We start from the raw sequence: 21,114 nt of genomic DNA, 5'->3' as shown, positions 1-21,114 counted from the left end.
ATATAGGTTGTAACTAACTCCACCAATATAAAGCAAAAGTATTTGGGATCCACGCAAATGGAGTGTAAGAGTAATTGCACTCCAAGGGGGTTTGGTGAGACATCTCCTACTCCTGCCAGGAGGAGAACACCCAATGCACAACCATGAGATTTGCCATGCAGGATAAAAAAGCCGGCTGAACCTTCATACCTTACCAGAAAGATCCTACACACAGATACCTTTACATCCAACATTTTACAGAGACTTAACCAGGGCATCAAATGAGCATGAAGCCCAAACTCTTCCCAGGTCTAAGGAGACCAATAACTCCACGTTCCCAGTGCAGTTATATGCAGCTACCCGACCTCACATGCCAAATGACGCAACATGCTATTCCTCCTGAGTGATGGTGAATCATATCATGCTATCTGATATGGTCATCAACTATTATTTACTAAGTTGTTTATGATCAGTCGTGTGTCCAGAATGCAGTAAAAAATATCTTTACAGATTGCTTTGAACATTTGTTACTCTTGCCTTCTTTGGAACTTAACAGCAAAACGGTAAGTAGTCAGGCACTTTGGTGAGCCTATTGCTAGCCAAATAATCTTTTTCTTTATGTAAATGCAGTGCAAATTATTAAAGCAACAAAAAATACTGCGGGCTGGTAAGCATGCTACCTCCCTCTTACATAAGTTCAAATTTAAAAGAAAATGGAATTTTAAGAACCAAGCATATTAAAAGCATATTGGGGAAAAAAAAGTTTAGTTCTCTCTTTCTTTGTCTCTTCCCTCTCTGTGCACGCATCCCAAGGTGCAGAGAGTGCTGTAATTCTTACTTGGACTGAAATCAATGAGAATTTGCCTAAGTGCGAATAGTTGGATCCGGCTCAAAATATTAACAGTAGCAATGTAAACATATGCAGACACAATTAAATTTCACCCAGATGCATTCCCTGATGTTTCATGTCTACCTGCATGCAATCAGTGGACTCAGTCCAGTGTTCGTGTGTGCGTCCGTGCATGTTTACATGTCTATGGGCAATATACCGAATTATAAACTACAAAGAATAACACGGTAAAGACAGGTCACGTACAAAACGCTGCCAGTCAAAATCAATCACAAACGCTAACGTTTTCAATTGCTTTGCACCCTTTAGACACCCTGTGTCCTCATCACAGATGTCTGGCTCCACTGGGACAGAGGGGAAGAAGCATTAGGGCAGAGCAGCAGCAGCTGCTGGTATGAAACAGAGCCAGACCACGTGTCCTTCCTGAGCTGTACGGGGCCACGTTCCCCTCCGACATGAAGCCAAGCAGCCTTACCAGGGATGGAGCAGATTCTCCCTTTTAACCGTGACACCAAGTCCAAATCAGAGAGCGCAGCAATCAGCAGACAGGACCGCATTGTTATAAAAATTATTTCATTCTGAAAAATATATTTCATTCTGAAAAAGCTAATTGTGCCACCATCACAGAAACCCTTAGCCTCGTTCTTCATTTAGGATTACATTTCAAGTGAAACACTCAACGTTTCTTCATTGGCAAAGAGAATAATTTTATCTTCATACTGGTTCACCAAGAAGCTGAATACTAAATATTAATTTGGGGGCTTTTTACAACTGCTTTTTCTTTCAGTTCAGCATGTTTTAACTGCTGAGATGAGTTGGAAAGTAATTTTTAACTCAGCTTCTACTTAAGGAAGAGTCCTCTTCATCCAAACAAGGAGAATACCTGACTTTTAACATGCAGAATGAAAGGCTTTTCCTGACCAAGGACTGAAGAATGGGACCCAGGATGGGCCACAAATTGACTCATGTAAACTTCATCAACAAAATCAGCATGACTGAGGAGAGAAGGTTAAACAAGCCCTTTCATTTACAGCAGCTTGTAAAGAAATTATTTTTAGATAGCAGGAAACATAACACTGTTATGCCAAAGATCAAAAGATCTTATTTTACAGGCACCTCAGATGCTTCGTTTTTATTACAGGCAGAGTCCAGGCAACTACCGCTTACCAGGACAACCCACAACATACTCTGTTTAGCTACCTGAAAATTTTGCTCTAAACCTACGAGGAGCCTGGAGTTTGGCCGGGGGACGTGGCCTGGCACGGCAGTGGGGCTGAGCACGTGGGCACCCGCAGCCTCCTCCCACGCACCAGCAGCCGGGGAGCTCCGGCGAGCCTCTGCAAAGCTGCAGCCCTGGGCTCCTTTGCCATGAGGTGGTCTCAATTCAGTCCCTAAATAACTGCCCTAACCCAGGGGCAGTGGATCTTCAAACCCTCCTCTTAGCCATCTACCACGGTGCAGCTAAGAAAAACAGAGACATGAGAAAAAAGCAAATAAGCAATAAGGTGAGTGAGTCTTTGGTCCCTACGGACACCCCCATGCAGAGGGGAGAAACAGTACCTGGTCTCCAAAGCTGCTTTCCATCAGATGATTCTGCAATGTGCAAAACACAAACCTACTCCATGGCAAACTGTGCCAAACAGGGACATGTGTGTAATTTTAATATCTCACTTTATAAGGCCAGGCTAGAGATGCTTAATCAAAACCAGGTTTTGTTCATTCCATCCTACTGTAAATAACTCCTAATGTAAATTCTGGAAAGAGGGAGGAAAGAAAGGATTAGCCATGTGGACTATCTGTCTGAAAGTAAGGAACTATGGAGTTGTATTTCCTTTCTGACAGTGACTCACCCTGGGGAATGTTACACTTTCCCTCAATTTGCTCGTGTGGAGAAGGGATATAAAATCACTTATTCATCTACCTCAAAAATACAGACTGTGGTGGAAGGATAATTGATCATTATCTACACTGCGTTTTGTTCTCTGAATGACTTCTGTCCACAAGAGTTGACATCGAGGCTGTTAATGGCTTCGGTGGGCTTTAGATCAGGCCCTATGTAATAGGTATCCAAGTATTTTTAAGTACGGCAAATGTGTATGTACACAGCATAAATATGTAAAACCCAGCCTGACATCTGGCTTACATTAAAACAGTTGCAAGTTTAACTCAGTTCAGAGATCCCAAGATATAAAACTGGCCATAAGGGTTACGAGGCCCCTTCAGACCACCATTTACAACCACGTTTCTGGTGTGACCTCAGCCTGTGCTCAGGGAAAGGCCATCCTGGTGCTTGGCTGGATGGGCAATACCGGCCGCATCTGTGCCGGCCAGCCGGGCAGTACCAGAGTCTCTCCTCTCGCCCTGAGGCCAGTGACAAGTTCTGGCCACCACCATGCCATTCAGCTATCCTGCTCTCCGAAACAGCAAGAGACACCTCCATGAAGTCTACAGGAAAAAGCCTCTGGCCCGTGTTAATGCTCGATCCTACCAATTTAACAGTGGGTTACAATGCCCCACACTGAGCTACAATGCCCCACACACAGGGCTTTTAGAATCATAGAACGGTTTGGGTTGGAAGGGACCTTAAAGCCCATCTAGTTCCAACCCCCCTGCCATGGGCAGGGACACCCTCCACTAGACCAGGTTGCCCAAAGCCCCATCCAATCTGGTCTTAAACACTTCCAGGGAGGGGGCATCCACACCCTGTTTAGCTTCCTGGCACAGAGGTAGCCACCACGTCCTCATGCTCCACAGGTAAAGTGAGATCCTCAACCACGTTCATCTGAACGTTTCATTCTTCCATACCCAAAACTTAAAATCAGTCTGTGAGAAAGCAATATTTATATGTATTTTTATATACAAAGGGTATTTTTATCAAAGAATAGTTACCTGCAGCGGACTAGCTAGTGGCCTGTTCCTAGGTACTGCAAATGTTTTGTGAAAACTACCGTCCTCTTCTGACACAGGCATCTTTAAAATGGAGCTGGTAAGAAGATTCTGAACAGGAACAAAAAAAAAAAATTTTTCAGTAACTCAGGATAACAACCTGAATTCAAATGCATTAAAAGCAAATCCAGTCTGACTGCAGAGGGTGCAACACTGGGCACAGTCACAGATGGAGTGCTCAGCCTGGGAGCAGACCTCAGCCTGGGGTTCCTGGGACTGGGCTTTGGAGGATGCAAATGTTTTTCATCCAGTGAAACACCCCAGTGCAAGAATATCAGTAACATTGAACAGTGCTGGCGAAGCAAAGGGAACCATGCTCATGCAAGGTCTCCTTTGCACAAAACAAAACAGATTCTCTCTCTTTCTTTTACCAGTTTTAACTCTGTGACCTAGTCATTTCCATACCCAGGTGCAAGCATCCTCCAAGTGCAGGCTCATTACAAAGACTGTGGGCTGCACAATGACTGCAACTTCTGCTACCTTCTATAGGCATTGCAGTGAATTAATTAAGAGTGGGATTATGCTTCTTATGCTTAATACAGGAAAACGGTACAGAAATAATGAATAATGCCTACTCGTGAGGAAGGTCAGACAAAACATTTTCTCTCTTGCATTTAAGAACTAAACAGGAATGTACAACAGAAAAATCATTCGGTGGTGTGAAAACTTGCACTTACTGGCACATCTTCCATAGTAGATGCATGTGTAAAGAGCTGAGTGTTCAGGTTTTCTCCTTCCCAGTGATTTGAGCAAAAAAAATTTCCAGCTTTATCTGTTGGAGACTCCACCTGAAAGCAGAAAAAGTACCGTGATAAAAACCAGTACCTATCTGACCAGAAGGAGATTTATCTGCCGGTTGCTTAATAAATTGAATAAATATTCTTCACAGCCATGCATAATGCACGTTTGCAGCACTGTCTTTTACAGGACCCTTGCTCTTTGCAGAAAAATAAAAAAAGTTCAAGGTTCTCAAAAAAATCCCCACCCAGTAAAACTCTGAATACTTGCACTCAGTGCTCTGTCAGTATTCAGGAGTTTAATCCCCCAGAAAGGATTGAGCATATATGTATTTTTAGAACTTTAGTGACAAAGTAATATAATGCAATGTCCTCAAATGTTCAGGTTTCTAAGTCACTCCATGGAGCTTGGTCCCTGTGGGATTCTTCTATAGTTTTCACCAATATTCGAAAGATTCAGTCCAAATTCCTGTATAATTTTTTTTCTTTTTAAGTTTCAAACGAAAACTGCATTAGAACGGTCCAAGCAAACCCCTGCTGAAAACAGCAGAAAGACTTCTATGGAAATCAATGGGAGATGAATTAGGCATGCCTAGTATACTATATAGAACCGACACTAAGATCTTGGGGCTCACATGAAAGAAAAACAGACACAGCTATTTAACAGAAAAGGTATTGGTATAAGTTTCTCAGCAAAGAGTGCTGAATTAAATTGCCTGAGGTAAGTTCAAGATTTACCTCTTGTTTGATTTTCTTCAGCAAAGGGGGTCCACTTTCATGTAGCCCAGCCACTATTGCAGATTCCTCCGACTCCTGCTTGATAACGTCCTGCAGATCTTCTACAAGATGAGTCGGAGTTTGAGGCTGAAAGGAAGAAACGTTATATCCAAGTCCCAGAACATCCCTCTGCACTAATATCAAAGCAACTTTTATCATTGTTTCCTTCTTACCAGCATCTTCAAAGGACCATATTTGATTTCCTGAGCTGCGAGTGCGTTTTTGAATGGAGTGGGTGTTCTTGGAGAGCTCTCTAATATCGACCTCTTGATTGCTGGAGTTCTGAAACTTTAAAAAGAGGGAGAAAAACTTTAAAGGAACATGCCTGGAAATATTACCTCTTTACAGAAATACGTGCATACAGGCAGTGGCTGCTGTAAGACTCGGACAAATATTTTCCTGCAATCCTGTAATCCATTTTGTTCTTCTGGCAGAATATCTACCTAAGTGTGATACGGTGGAATGGCTTTATTTACAAAAACTGGTGAATATATATGCATGATTGCTCTGTAGTAATAACCTACCTTTGCAGTTATACATTGGAAATTTTACTGCAAACTGAGAAAAATCTGAATGTATTAGCAAATAACTCTGCAGGAAGCACACAGTGACCCAGCACTTTGGTTGTGTGCAAACCTGAAGAAATGAACCCTTGTGAATTTGACAAGACAATGTGATAACAGACTTACACATGATTTTCCTTCTGAGCTTTGAAAGTCTGGTCCCTGTGGAATGGTGTGGCAACGGCCATCTTATGGCCACACACCGGTGTGGAAGTTAGCGCAGGGTTGTCCAGGTTCAGGTTTTCGTGACTGGATGAGGTGTTTAAGAACTGCAGGCAGCGAAAGGAAAAATCAACAGCAACATCCAGATTAGAAGGTTGACTTCTGAAGTTGACAGTATTGAACAAAAGAAAAAGAAATTATTTTCTTCTCATTGACATACATGATTCTCCTGACCCTAGGATACGGTCAGGTGTATGTGGGGTACCTGACTACATGGCAAAACACTATTCAACAGTGTGGCTGGAGCACTCACAAAGCCGAAATGAGCATTTTGAGAGAGGGAAGTTATAAAGAAAATGACACTCCATTATTAACATTCTACACCACTTTAAGAGCCAAATCTTAAAAGCCCAATTTGGATTTTCTGCAAATAAATTTTAATTAAGAGCAGTGTGCCCAATAAGAACTGGGTGAAAATGAGTAAGGGATGTTTCAGGAATAAACTCACAGGAAATGGGGCTAAATTCCACAAAGATTTATATGGGGAATCTAGGCACTTTTATGGCAGTAAATAAAGTGTTTAATAGAGGAAAATAAATTTCCCATCATCTCTCTCAAAACAAAGTGCTCCATTTTCACAGCATAAAATGAAAACTGCCACCTGTGATGGGTGCATGGAGTGTTTTGAAATAGAAACAGCTGACCGAAAAGGAGGCAGTAGTATTAGTTTGGAGAAAATTGCTTTTGCATGAATTCTACTGAGTAGCCTAAAATACTGTTTCCATTTCTAGTGTCTACAAATCTGTGAGCGTAGTGGTATCCTTTATTCTGACAACAATTCACCTTATTACCTTCTAGGCTCAACTTCCATCAGATTAAAATATACTTTAGCAAAATATGGCATGTAAGAAAATACGGATTTCACTGGATCAGTGATATATGGTAACTGGAGATACAGTGGGAGATCATTACCTGCAATCTTTTACTATCCTTCATGAAATAGTGTTTCTCTGACTTCAAGGACTAAAGCCAAACCAAGGCAAAACCAACACAAACAGACAAACAACAAAAAACCAAAACACCTTTAAATAGTGCTACAGCTGTGAAACAAAGCAACCATAGACAGGAATTTGGAAATGCACGCCAGGCCGTTTTAACAGGCCATTTTCCTCCTCATTCCTATTCTGCTCCACCCCACATGGCCCAGTTTGGGGATGGCGAGCCAATTTGAATTTTCTGGTTGTTGTCAGTTTGTCTCACAACCTGAATGCTATTTAAATGCAGTTTGGGGTTTTCTAGGTCAATGAATCATACTGTAAGTGGACAGATATGGAAAGTATTACAAATGATCAGAAATGTTAAACTCTAGTAGCTGAAGGAGCTAACAGCAAGAGCAAAGCAAGCAATTGTATTCCCCTACAAAAAGGATCCAGATAAAAAAAACAAAACCACCCAAGTCCCACAGATGAATTTAAAAGAAGAGAATCAACAGTTAGCTTGCCGATGATCTAAACTCAGCGGTGAAGACTAAGAGCAGTGAGAAGATTCAAACACGGAATGAAATCAACAAGCGCAACGGTAATTAGTCATTTGTTCCAAAGGATTAGTTTCTAAATTGTTAAGGCTGGGGTGACTTTTGAGAATTAGTAACATCTGTGCAGAAGTCTTGATCTACCTGCGAGGGAGAGAAGGGCAGGCTTTTGACAGGGGAGCGCTTAGGAGGAGTTGAGCTGCTGACGTCAGCTAGGACCAAGGTGCTACCGTGGCCACTGGCTAAGGGGCTGGAGTGCCCTCTCCTTTTGCGAAGAAGGACCCACGGAGCTGCGCTGCCCTGTGAGGCAGATGATAAGGACTTTGGTGAGCCAGGAGAGCCCTGACTCGACATGAGTTTGCTCAAGTTTGTGATGGGGCGTCCTTGAGGTCTACAAGCACTGGCCCCGCTTTGCTGAAGCTGCGCGACTCTGCCTGAGGGAGCTTTGCTAGCCGAAGTGTCTGTGTCTTCAAAGGATTCAAAAGTGCTGAGATCACCCCATGATGAAGGATCCTGAAACAACGTGGGAGGCACGGAGCTATAAGACAGTGTATAGTGCCACCTCATGAAAATACAGCGCTAGGATATGCCCGTAACCAACAACAACAACAACAAAGTCTTTCCCAGTTCAGTTCAGCTTGACCCTCTTTATTTAGTAGTAACACTGTGAATGCTTATTTGTGATTTCAGTATATACCTTGATCACACCAAACTGTCTAACATCCTAGTAGTGATGCTGGCAACTGAGTCCCTAAAGAAACAATGAGTGAAATGATGTCATTACTATCTGCTTGCACAGGGTTTTCTGCTTGGTATGAGGACAGTGCCTTTCGCTACCAGAAAAATGTGTGCCTTGGGCTCTAAACCAAGACTCGGATCCCCCTAACCTGCATGCCTACTCTGGACATGCTGAATGGGACGTGACACCCCGTGAAGGAGACACCTCTGCTGCTGAAGGAGGGTGCCACCAGCAAATGTATCTCAACTTCTGTTACATGTAGTATCCCAGAGACCACAATGAGAAAAGGCCCATGTCAATGTCAGTCAGCTAAATGGCATTTAAAATGCGTGCTTCCAGTTCTTCACATATGCCAGGGCAAGCTCCTGAAACTTTTAAGCAGCAGCTATTGAAGCTACAGCAAAAACTTTTAGACAATGATGCAGATACATGAGCAGCCACACATAAACCTACGGCATGTGTCACTTCAAGGATAAATATCATTTCATTGCTTAAATCTTTCACAGTGTCTCTGATTTTATTTTAAGGAGACTTTATGTCGAGAGATTGTTTCAAGCTCCTATTGCGCAGTTTGCTAAAAATCACACTCCCATACCAAGATGTAGCAGGAAAGGGAGACGACCACAAAAAGCGTACGTATCCACACTCAAGGGCTTCATTTATGAGCAGCCACGTTTTGTTATGTCAGAAGCTAAGCTTCAGATCTTTTAGCAATCAGAAGTTACTCGGAAAAAAAAAAGAAACACATTTAGGACTGTCCCGGTTCCTCTCCCCTTACTCCTTGACCACGCACGAATCCACCTGAAGCGGCAAGTCTACTTACGGAGTCTATTAACTGGAGTGTTTCTGCAAATTCTAAGAGATTCTTAACATTATCCAGGATGTTGCTCTGGTGAACAATCATGCACCGTGCAGGGGATGCACTTTCCTCAGGTAAGCAACCGTGATCCACCGGTGGAGATGGAGTACAGTGGTGATGTTCCCCCAAACAGGAAACAGGTGCATTGTCACCACTGGTCCTGGTACTGTCAGCAATTGTGGTGCTGTGCCAGCCGGGGTAGTTTGATGTGTGGTTCTGTGTCTAAAGGAAGAAGAAAAAAAAAAGAAAAGGGGGGGGGAAAAAAGGCAGAAGGAACTTAGCAATGAAATTGCACAAGGTGTCAGATGCCACTGGGGGGAAAGATAAAAGTAGTTGCATCATCGTCTAAAAGCTTATGCCTATGAAACAATTGTCAAGATGTTTCCTTTCATCAGTGCAAGATCTCGTTTTAAGTAATATTGGCATTGTATTTGTTATCCCAAAGTTACCTCATAATTTACTTCCAGGATTATGAGCATATATCGCTACTAACACATAATCAATTCATACTGTGTTACTCCAAAAGCTCAAAAAGTGTCTGCAAGTCATTTTCTGTGAGAAGCAAGAAACGGCAGGATTTCCCTACTGAGCGCTCAGCACTGTAGAAGGCTAAAGGGTTTAAGAGTTAGAGTTGCTTTTGTTTGCTTATCTCCTTTTCTTCTTCTATCCCTGTCTAATGCTACAGCTTACACCAATGCAATGAAGAGGCTGTCAAATCAACGTGGTTAGGAAAGCAGAAGAACAAATTAACAGAAGTTTCTTTCCAGTGTGATCATGCAACAGAAGAAATTGCAAAACATTAACTAAAGTTAAAAAGTGGCCAAACTAACGTATCATGCATGCAGTTGTTTTACTATTAATTTAAATATTACCCAAAAAAAGAATCTGCTGGCTATCACCTATCTTCAAAAACAATTTGGGGATTCTTGTCTTTGGTGATGGTGTTAAGTAATTACGTAAGGGTTTTCACACATTAACATCCAATGGCATGTACAACAAAGTGTGAGAATTCAGTAATAGCCAGCATTTGCTCCACACATGCAGTTATGAAGAATCTAACGCATTCGGAGAAGTAAAACAAACTGTCAAACATGCACCAAGTCTGAAGCTTACAAAGTGTATAAAACACAGCTGAAGGAAAGAATACAACAGAGAAGAAAAAATCTAATGTATAGGCACTACATTTTCATCACATGAACCATTGCACACTTTCAGAAATGCAGATCCCATTGGTTTAAGATCTGTGGAATTTTTCATTTTTGTACAATCATCAGGTTTCAAATATTACATCACATTACAGAGCCCAGCCCTGCTCCCACTTTGCAAAGTAAAATACCTGCAAATTTTTTGCTTTTTTTTTTCAATAAAAGAATTTATGAAGCAAATACAGATAACATATATGTGCTATGTTTCATCCTTTTAAAACGGAAATATAGAGCCTTGATTAGTATCGAAGGCAGAGGGGGAGTAAAAAGTTAAAAAGACAAGCACTGGGGTAATGCTGCTATCCCTCCATCCAAGCACACAGTGACAATCTTACTGGTAATGCCTGCTGCCCTTTCAGTTCATTCTCAGTCGACATTAGTAGCAACTCTAATTCCTTTATTCGTTTTTCTTTCTCAGGGTCTTCATCATTATAGTGTCTCTGAAATTAAGAGTTAAGGGAAAAGAAAAGATAAAGGTCTGATAGGATGTAGCAACTAAAATGCTTATGGCTTGCCGTCCTGTGGTTATAATAGCCAAATTAGACTCAAAGATGAAACAAACGTCAATTGTGTTTTCCACTACCAAAGTCCCTGCTGAATTTCAGTATAGACATTTGAAATGGAGAAAGTGAAAGCTATCACACCAGATGTCAACTACTGTGTTTTAAACCCACTTCAGAAGAAGCAATTATTAGCCATGTTAGAACTCCCCCACCTTCCCCATTTTCTCTCTTCACCACACTTATTACATTAAACTGTTTTCCTTCATGTCTGCATTTTGACTTATCAAATGTTTAACAAATTGACTCTTGAAATGATGTTCAAGTTATCTACCTGAATAGCTGCAGCAGCTGGCTGAGGAACATTGACAATATTTACATGCAGTGCTACTGGATATGGGATCTGACCAGGGACCTAGGCCAAAAAGCAAAAGACACTACAAGTTATTATTTCTATCACATTATCTGCCTGCATTGTGAATTTGTGTTAAACATACTATGGTTTTAGGTACTTAATATTTATAATCTATGGAGATGAAATGGCAACAACCCCAACATTTACAAGAAAAGTAAACAGGTTTTTTAGGAATGTGATGGTGAGCATTACAGAGGAAGAAAGAAAATTCATATATGAAATATCTACCCTTCCTGAATGAGAGAAGATGAATAATTTATAGATGCATTTGTAAGATTTTTCTGAATTGAAGTGAAAATGCAAAAGATGCAATTTATTATCATCTGAACTCTACAATGTAACTGTCTGAAGCAGCAGCCTGTTTCATTATTAATCATTGATAGAAAAAGAATCAGATTAAAAACAATACTTGTTTACTCGGTTCCAACAGGCGACCCAGCAACAGAATATTACTGAAGGGAACATGGGAGATTTTGACATAGAACACAGAATTAACCAGATTCAACTGATTTTCAACAAGTTTATATTCACCACTACAAGAAACAGTGCTGGAAACATGTTCACTGCTTACAAAATGTTAAAAACGCTGAACCCAATTCCACCACCTGAATGCTGGCAATCAATTTGAAATGTACATATTTTCATCACTGAATGAAGTCAAAGTCAAAGTCAAGGTCAAAGCGCTCCTCGCCTGACATCAAACACATACAAGCCCACCAAGACTGAGAGAAAACCCTTCGTGCTTCCTGAAATCAGACACAGCAAAACAAAAAAAACACCCCACATTTTCAGGTGCTTACGTTTTGTGGCTCAGAGATGTGGTAGTAGGGGTAGTCACTGCTCAGCGGGGGCTGGCCAGCTACTGGCAGCTGTGCAGAAGGTGGGTTGTGAGCAAAGGCCATCAAGGGGTTGCTCTTCTGAAAGCTGGCGGTTGCTGAGGAGTGACAGGCTTTGGAGGAATCCTGCAGGTAGCCCTCCTGCTCAACCTTTCGGCGCATGGTCGAATTCCAGTGGTTCTTGATAGCATTATCAGTTCTGCAACGGAAATACATACGTTTTAGGAGTTTTAAAAAGGAGTGTTTCCAATCCAGACTGAGATTAATGGGCAGGAAACTGCTGTTGGCATTTCTGTTTAAAGCTCAAGCTGTTTTCTGACCTTCCTCCTGCCCCCACCTTTAGAAATGCTACTCTCAACTTCTCAGGAAAGATGCTCAGTATAAAAGGTAGGGAAAAAAACCAATGGGCTACAGTTGTTTGTGTACTTTTTGAAGCAATCCCTAAGCCTTAGGTCCTTGAACTGTACGAAATTAGTATCTTCAACTTCACCTCCTTCTCATGAGGTGAGGTGACAGCAAAGGCTAACACTCCTTTGAGGCTACCCTAAAGGACTGCCAACATCATCTTCCTACGTCTGGAGTTTTATTGTATCTCACTGCTGGAAAGAAAGACTGTGGAGAACAGCTGTGAAATGACTAACTTCCAAGCGACTTTCCAACTGGCCACCTCGACAACGACAACATCATGCTATACACACAAATTCCGTAAACAAAGCTGCCGGCATTTTTTCTTAGCTGCAGAAAAACTGAGGTTCAAATTCTCACATACATGAGTCAGAAAAAGCAAACTTATCAAGTCTGCGAGATTTTAGGAGTATGATTAGGAACAGCTCCTCGATTTGAGAAACATCACCACCACACAGTATCGCTGAAAGCGTTATCTGTGATGTGCAGGAGCCACAAAAAAAAAACTTTCCAAGGGGCAATTCCTTTCTAGCCTAGGGAATGCCCTCTTAAAAGGATATTATGGTCTTAGGCATTATATTTAGATCTTGAAGATGTTTCACCAAATAGCAGGAATAAAAATGGGAAAAGAAACCTCGCCCTTGCTTACATTATTTGCTTGACTACACTTTATGTTGAGTCAGTTTTACTACAGAGTGAATAAGACACTGAATCTCTGAAATTAGATGCAAGCTGTGCATAAGCTTTCAATGAGACAAGTATTTCCAGGACCAGAGTTTGAGGAAGTCTGTTTCTCCTTGGAATGAATTTTTAACAGGTTAAAAACATCTGGATGATTCAGGGGCAATTACAAATGTTGAAGCAGCCTTCTCTTAAATCATTTTGAATAAACAGACTGGATTTCATGTTGAAGGTATACCCTTAGCTGAATGTAAATTATGTTCCACTTGCAGAGCCTGATCCTTCACTGTTAAATCAATTTGAATTTTGACAGTTTGTGCAAGCACAAATAAAATTGCACAGACATTTAGGAAACTGTTACCATCTTGCTCTAGTTATTGGGGTTTTTTTACGTATGGCAAACATTAAAAGCATGTAAAAATAGCATAATGTTCCATGTACTGACCAAACAGCACAGTACCCCACTGAGAAAAATGCACACCGATGTCACTGGCTTTCCAGGTTTTGATTCCAAAATTTTTTGATTTATAATGTGCAGCCTGAGGCAACTGAAACAAGCTGCTCAGACCTGCAGCTTTTTCCTTGTTTCCTATTTAAGAGCTAAAGGTATATGTCATTACCGTCCAGGCAGCAACTTTGCAATTTCTGCCCATCTGTTTCCCAGCCTCTTGTGTGCCTGGTAAATAATTCTATCTTCCTCTTCTGTCCAGGAGGTTTTCTTCACTTCTGGATTCAAATGGTTGTGCCACCTCTCCCTGCACTGTTTTCCAATCCTTCCCTTCAAATGCTTAGCAATGACAGACCAGCGCTTTGGACCGTATTTCTGCACGAGTTCTATTACCTTCAAAGAAGGACATAAAAACTGCCTGTATTTAATGAAGCATAATGAATCAATGAAATTTTTCTGTGGTGGAGCAATATTTTCAACAACATTTCTCAAAATTGCCACGGTAAAACTAACACACAATTAAGGTTCCCCACTTCCCACTTATACTTTTACCCAAAAGGAAAAATCTGGTAATAGTTAAGACATTTCTAGACTGCATTTCTATATTACAGTGCTGTAAAGGAACATTAATTAATTTGCATAGAAAATGACAGAAATACTAAGCATTGAAACTATAGGATCAGTCTGCTTCTGGCCATATTAGTGTTGAGACCACCTAAGTCTAGAGAGTTTTGCCCCAACACATGAAATCCGCTAGTAAGGCATTAATCAGATGGAAAGGAAAACTGATTACCCTTTGATCCTCCTCTTTAGTCCACGGACCTTTGATAAGTTCTGGGTTTAGTACCTTCTGCCATCGGTGCTGGCACTGAACATCTGTTCGATTCTAGTGAAAAATATGCAAAGTAGATCATTCTTTAGACAAAATGAACGTAGAGTGATAAAGCTCTTATCTAGGTACGCTTGTTCCCAGTATATTTCAGCTACGACTACTAAACAATATGGAGTGATATAGTAGGTCTGATGAGAAGGTGCTCAACTATCACTTTGCTCATTGAACTAGATAATATTTCCTTCATTCCCGCAGTGATGACTGTATCACCAAAACTACACAAACTGTATCTTCACCATCTGGCACAATAGCTGTCATGTTTTCACATACAGTATTTCTACAACAGCCAAAGTGTTCACAAAACAATTATCTTCTAAACCACACTTATAATTCATCGAAGCTATTTTTCCTCTGTGCTGAGACATTTTGTTTCAGTGTCACATTGACCATCTACTGTGCAACCCACCTCCAACCCCCATTTTTGCTTGTTTGATTTGTTCCAACCCTTTCTGAGTAATGAAATGAAAATAAAGGTAACAGTTTCCACAATATTCTAACTAAATTTCTGAGGTCTCCATCTGTGGAGGTTTTATATCTCCCGCAAAAATGTAACTATAAAGCAACCACTCCCCTTTCCCTTACTTGGAAACCTCTGATAAAGAGTTGTCACTAGAACTGGAAACAGAAACCAATATCCACCTACAGGAAGGAAATTGGCAATGACTTTCCAGTCTTCTGTGCCATTCTGCTCCACAAGCTTCTTCAGTTTCTCATCCTGAATCATTAAAAAAACCAGACATAATTAATATCGCAATCTCTTATAATGCAAATTAAATACATCCCATTCTAGCTTTTTATGCATCTATCCTGAGTGCAAGGGGAGGTGGTCTGTAGTCTTCTCATATTTTTAATTGCCTAAATCAGGAGATTCTTCCACTCCTGTGGATTTTGGTTGGTTCTTTACTGTGCTGCAGGAGAAAGACCGACTTTTTCTGTGCTGTTCTCTGACTTGCATTATACATTCCCATTTTAATGCTCAAAGCAATGTAACTCTTAATCTTGTGCTGGATTTACAGGAGGGCATGGATGTTTAGATGCCAGGCATCAGAACGACAATGCAGTTCAGTAATACTCAGGCACCCAGCTGTTTGGGGACCTCTGAAAATCACAGCCTTGAGCTTTGTATGTCTTGCAAGTAATAGGAGTTCCAGTAATTTGCTCATTGCCTACACAACAAAAGCACAACAAAACTAATGGCTCCTTTTTGCTCCTGATCACTGTAAAGGAGTTTTGCATACTTGCAGTAGCAAGAAATTTGGCCCAGTATTTTTAATGATAAGGCCAGAAATATAGACCCTAAAGACAAAAGAAACCAATCTCATGCACTGGGAAACATTGAGATAGTGTTAACACAAGCGAGAACTGTCCCAAAAGATAAGAGGAGGGGAGCAACCCTCCTCTTCCCTGATTAGCGCCTCCCAGTATGCTCCCAGTTCATGTGACAGGAAAGTGGCCATTGGGCTCCACGGCCATCCCTTCCTCCCAGGCCACATCACAACCACATCCATCTCTGTAAGAGCAGACTGATTTAAAAAAAATAAAAAATTCTTGCAAGAGGTGACCTGCCACTGTTTATATATCAATATACATTGTTAGAGAGAAGAAAGTCAAAACATAACTTAAGAACTGCATTAATGTATTTCACAGTAAACTCAAACCAGTTAAATGGCCACAGGATATCCACCTGGCAAAGGAGTTCGATACCACAATTTATCAGGAAAGTCAGCACAAGGGTACTGTGACTAAACACAATCTGACCTTCAAAAACAAAATCCATCTTGAATGCTCAATTTTGGTACTGCTAGATGTCTTTCTTCCAGCTTTTATCTCCACTCAGAATCATAATGCTGCAATTAAAGTGCAAATTTCAAATGGCACAAAAGGACTGCAGCAGTTTCTGCCACAGTTGTTTGCTGCTGTGGGACACTAAACACACGTCAGTTCTCGCTTAGCAACCGTTTTCAAACAAAAAGAGGCAGCAGTAACAATCAAGCATTGCTGCAGGTGACTTTTAATCTGTTTCTCCAACAGGGACTACACGGAGACTCACATATCTGTAATGTAGACCTTGGTGGACATAAAAAAATGGTGTTGATGATACATTTTATTTAAAAGAGAAGAATGACCCTAAAAGTTGAATGAAACACTGAATGTAGCTAAAGGGTCAAAAACTTTGTCATTATTCAATATACACAGGACTGTCACTGAAGTTAGTTTGCAGACAAGCCACTCGGAAAAGAACATGATCCATGCTCTCTCCATCTTTTTACAGGCAGGAGATGAATGAACTCGGATTTACCTCTTCACGGGTCCACCTGGTTTTTCCTAAGTGGCGTTTTCCAGTTTTAGGAAGCAGACCATCATAATCATGATCATACATCTCAACATCTTCTTCGTCATCATCACTACTATATATACTGCAGAAGGAAACACAGTGAGACAGAGTGGAACATGAGGACTTGAGCTACTTAATTACAAAGCACAAAAAACCCACTACAATCCTCACAAAGGTTACACAGATAAAAGTTTTAAAACTTGCACAACAAGATTTTGTTCTGCATTCTGTTGTTCTAGTATTCTGAACTGGTTCTGCTGTTTTTGGTATCCACAGATACAAGCAAAGGGCTGGCAACCTTCATATTACTGTGCATGTTTAGACCTGCTCTTACTGTTAGATCAGTGGTGAATTACACATTTGGCAAACTTTCAGCCAATGAAGGTTTCAAATTAAAATACAATGTTTGGGACAATAAAGAGAACTAGAGGCTGTGTCTATTACACAAGCACACATTCAAAATCTTTAACTCATGCCATACATTCTGAAAAATATTATCATTTTCATATGTTTCATGGAACAGATAGCAGATATTATTCTCAAATACAACAGACTGTGTATAAATACAAAAAGTTAACCAATAATAACCTTGTTTGAGAATATGGTTATGGACCCTATATATGAAGGCAAAAGCTTCTATAATTAAGTAAAGCCAGTAAGTGGTAGCATTAACATGCAATAAGCTCTAATATAAAATGTGCCTGCCATTTGTGGGTCTGGACAGACAAGGGCTGAGGACAAGTATATTTAATATCCTGTAACCAACAAATGAATGACTGAACCCTTTTATACTCTCCATTTCCCTAACTTAAGACTTTATTACCTCTACTCCATTTCTAAATACCTCATACTGTTTTTGAAATACTCTGCTACTCACCTAATTCATGACTAAGGGATTTCCCCAGAGGCTATCTATGGGTAAAAAGGACTGTATTACTCTTTTCATAAACAGCACTTGCTCTACCCAGTTAACTAAAACCAGAAGAGAGTGTTTTGCAACAAGAGCCGTCTTTCTGGTGGGCAGTATTTTATTTCCAACTTTTAAGATATGAGCAGCAGTTCTGACACTTCAGCTAAGACATGATAACCACAAGTGCTAGAAAGGAGACAACGTCATGCTACGAGACTAAAAACTGTGATATATCTGATGGTACGGTATGCCGTGGTATGTTAAGGTATGACTAAGACATTAAAATAAAGTTATTTTGTAATAGAATTATCAGGCGTTGTTTATCCCGTTAACCTGTTTTCAGGAGATCACTTTTTAAATTAAGCTGCAGTGAAGCACAGAGACTACTAGTCAAGATGCAAACACCTCCAAAATGCAAGCTGTTAAACATATATTCTTTTAAAGTACACTGGCGTAATCACACCTTACATCTTCAACCCTGTTTTCTGGCCTGTGGCATGTGCCATGAAAACTATGCTACACGTAGGAAGTTTTCCACAGCCTGCTGTGATGTGTGTGGCCTTCCCCGAGTCTCTGCCAGGTGGCCCCTGACTCACGCACCCAGCCCATCGCTGCCACCCTCAACTCGCCCCCACAGTACCGCAGTCCTCCAGCCTGCTCGGCCCCGCCATTCACTCCCTATTCCCCAGCCCGTGCAACCATTTGGGGCAAGCACTGGCCGAAGCTCCAACGCTGCGTGCCAAGGTGAACGTGCACCCCTTGTCCCTGGCTGGAGCCTCTCGGGCTTCAGCGGGGCTGCACACTTGAGCAAAGCTCACACGCTCCAGCTGCTACGAATGTGGCTCCTTCCCCAGCCGCCGCTCAAAGTAGATTCACTTTTCTAAGTGACACTCAGAGACAGCTGTGCGACTGCCCATATGCCAAAGGAAGTTTTGTGGCTCAATTTCCAAGTATCATTCTGAAAATGAGTTTCGCAGATAGTAAAAGCACAAGGTATGCATCCATCGGTGACGCTTTCTGCGCGGAGACATGTTTCGGGCACAGCAGAGAAATGCCGCTCTGCAACGGCAGCAGAACATCAGTGGCGAACAGGTTAAAATGATTTAAGTGCGGTGCCAGTAATGTAACCGGTTTGTTTAAATAACCGGGGCCTTGCTGGCACCGCAGAACTGAGCCAAGCCCGCTGCATTACCTGCCTTCTCCAGCAGGAGAAAAGGGCCCTGGGATTTCGGGACGCTCGGTGGCTGCTTTAGCCAACCGGGCTCTCAGCGCTGCCCTAAAACTTTTTATTATTTTGCACCTCCGGTCGCAGCGCCGCAGCCTCCCCCCGAGCGGCACGGCAGAGGGTTGGAGCCCCCCGCCCGCCCTCGCCGGAGCCGCTTGAGCGCTCCCCCGGCAGCAGCGCTGCGCTTTTCGCCCGGGCAACCAACTTGTGCAACGATACACGGGGAAAGAAAAAAATAAGGAGAGAGAGGGGAAGAAAAAAAAAAAAAAAAAAAAAAGGAGGGGGTGGAGAGGAAATGACTCGCTGCTGCTACCGTGATTGAAGGAATTCGGGCACCAGCCCCGCGGGACACAGCCCGCTCCCGCGGCACATCCCGCGCCCACTCCCGCCGGGGCGGCCCCGCTGGCCCCGCTCCGCGCCGCACCCCGCGGGGCAGGCGGCCACCGCGCCGCCCCTGCAGCCCACGCCGCCGTGGCGGAGCTGCCGGCCGAGCCCGGGGCGGCGGAGCGCTGTGTCCCTGCGGGAGGCGCCCGCGAGGCAGGCGGCGGCTGTCCCTCTCTTTCGGGAGAGCCGGGCCGGGTGATTCATCGCCAGCCCCAGCGACACTGACGCTGAAAGTACAGCCCGACGCTCGCCCAGCGGCCCGCTGCCTCCTCCCGCACCGCAAGCCCCTCTTCCTTAAAAACAGAGCCCGCCCGCCCCCAAGTCCCCGATCCCGCCGGACGGGGCCGGCAGCCGGGCAGGGCAAGGCAGGGCTGCGACTTTCTCCTCTGTCAGAGCCCAGCCAAAGGGGAGGGGAAGAGGGGAGGATGCCGGGCTGCAAAGAGAAAGAGAAAAAAAGCCTCCACGTGTCCGACCCGCCGTCCCCGGCTAATTAGACAACAACCCCGCTCTGTGCGACCGCCCGGCAGCGGCGGCACGGACCCGGCCACGCGGCGCCGCCGTCCCGTCCCGTCCCGTCCAGCCCGCCGCCACCGGGGCGCCGCCGCCCCCGGCCCCTGGCGCGGCACGGCGAGGAAGGGATGGCTCTCGCCCGGGAGCGCGGCGGGCGGGCAGGGGTGACAGCTCCGGCCGAGCGCCCCGTCGGACCCGCAGCCCCCGCAGCTGCCCGCCCGCGCTCCCGCGCTCCGGCATGTGCCGAGCGGCGTGTGCGGGAAAAAGCCAAGCCCCGCAGGCGGGAGCTATCCACGCCGGGGAGAGCCGCGCTCCCGAGGGCAAAAGGGCCGCCACTGCAGGAATAAATATAAAAAAGGCGAGGGAGCGAGCCCAGCCCCCGCCGCCCACCTGCCGTCCGACCCCGCCGGGAATGAATGAATGAATGAGACGGGACGCGCTACCTGCCGCCGCCGAGCCAGCCCGACATTGTCCCGCCCTGCAGCTGCGGGGCGCGGAGCCCCACCGGTCTCCGCGCTGGCCCCTGCGGGCAGCAAGCCCCGGCCCCCCGCGGCCCCACCGCGTCGTCCGGCAGGCGTGCGGTGCAGGGCCCGGGCGCCCCGTCAGCGGCCGCTCTGCGGTGCGTCCCGCTGGGCTGCCGCTCCCCCGGCGTCTCCGGAGTTGGGGGGAGCTTCGCGCTGCGCTTTGGGGCCGGGGGCGGAGTAGCCCAGGTGCGCGGAGGACGGGGGGCTGCCCGTCCGCCCGCCGCCCCGTCCGCCGGGCAAGCCCTTCTCCCGCTGCTGCCTTCCCTCTCCCCCGCCCCGCGCCCCGTCTGACAGGCGCGGAGCGGAGCGGGGCCGGCCGCCCCCCGCCCGCAGACAGCGGGTTACCTGTGCCGGGGTCTCCGGGCCATCCTCGCACCGGCCGCTGGGGGAGGAGGACGGGGGAGCCCGCGCCCGCCGCCGCGCCCTGCTGCCGGGCTGCGCCCAGGCGCTCCGCCGCCGCGCACGGGAGTGCCGAGGAGCCGCGGGAGGAGGAGGAGGAAACAGGTTGAGATTAAAGAGTAAACTCTGTAAACAGAGATGCCATCAAACAAAGGGCTCTTGGACACTCCCCCTCCCGCCAAATCTGGCGCCCCTGCAGTGCGCAGGCGCCTGGCGCCGCGCGGCGGGCCCGTGCCGCGGCGGCGGGGCGCGGGGCGGGCGGACCGGGGCCGCGCGCCCGACGGGGCCCTCCCGCCCCGCCC

The 21,114-nt window shown here is 44.5% G+C and overlaps 1 protein-coding gene across 2 annotated transcripts in view; it reads right to left on the bottom strand.

Moving 5' to 3' along the window:
- Positions 1-20,892, bottom strand: part of MYB (MYB proto-oncogene, transcription factor) — a 28,545-nt gene extending 7,653 nt beyond the window's left edge. The window contains exons 1-15 of one of the 2 annotated variants that reach the window (XM_054820762.1): positions 20,759-20,878; positions 16,825-16,942; positions 15,169-15,240; positions 14,427-14,519; positions 13,806-14,026; positions 12,064-12,298; positions 11,183-11,263; positions 10,684-10,788; positions 9,108-9,365; positions 7,690-8,058; positions 5,979-6,121; positions 5,463-5,577; positions 5,251-5,376; positions 4,453-4,563; positions 3,719-3,826 (exon numbers count right to left, since the gene is read on the bottom strand). In XM_054820762.1, coding sequence (XP_054676737.1) covers positions 3,719-3,826; positions 4,453-4,563; positions 5,251-5,376; positions 5,463-5,577; positions 5,979-6,121; positions 7,690-8,058; positions 9,108-9,365; positions 10,684-10,788; positions 11,183-11,263; positions 12,064-12,298; positions 13,806-14,026; positions 14,427-14,519; positions 15,169-15,240; positions 16,825-16,942; positions 20,759-20,781 — 2,178 coding nt within the window. In that variant the 5' untranslated portion in view covers positions 20,782-20,878. Of the gene's footprint in view, positions 1-3,718; positions 3,827-4,452; positions 4,564-5,250; positions 5,377-5,462; positions 5,578-5,978; positions 6,122-7,689; positions 8,059-9,107; positions 9,366-10,683; positions 10,789-11,182; positions 11,264-12,063; positions 12,299-13,805; positions 14,027-14,426; positions 14,520-15,168; positions 15,241-16,824; positions 16,943-20,758 lie in introns of both variants that reach the window. The other variant, XM_054820763.1, reaches the window with a different exon arrangement.
- Between the last annotated feature and the right edge of the window lie 222 nt (positions 20,893-21,114).

This window comes from Grus americana, chromosome 3 (genome assembly GCF_028858705.1).
Source record: "Grus americana isolate bGruAme1 chromosome 3, bGruAme1.mat, whole genome shotgun sequence".
NCBI classification, from domain to species: domain Eukaryota; kingdom Metazoa; phylum Chordata; class Aves; order Gruiformes; family Gruidae; genus Grus; species Grus americana.
Note: the sequence above shows the minus strand (reverse complement) of the source record. Positions and strands in the feature narration are given on the sequence as shown.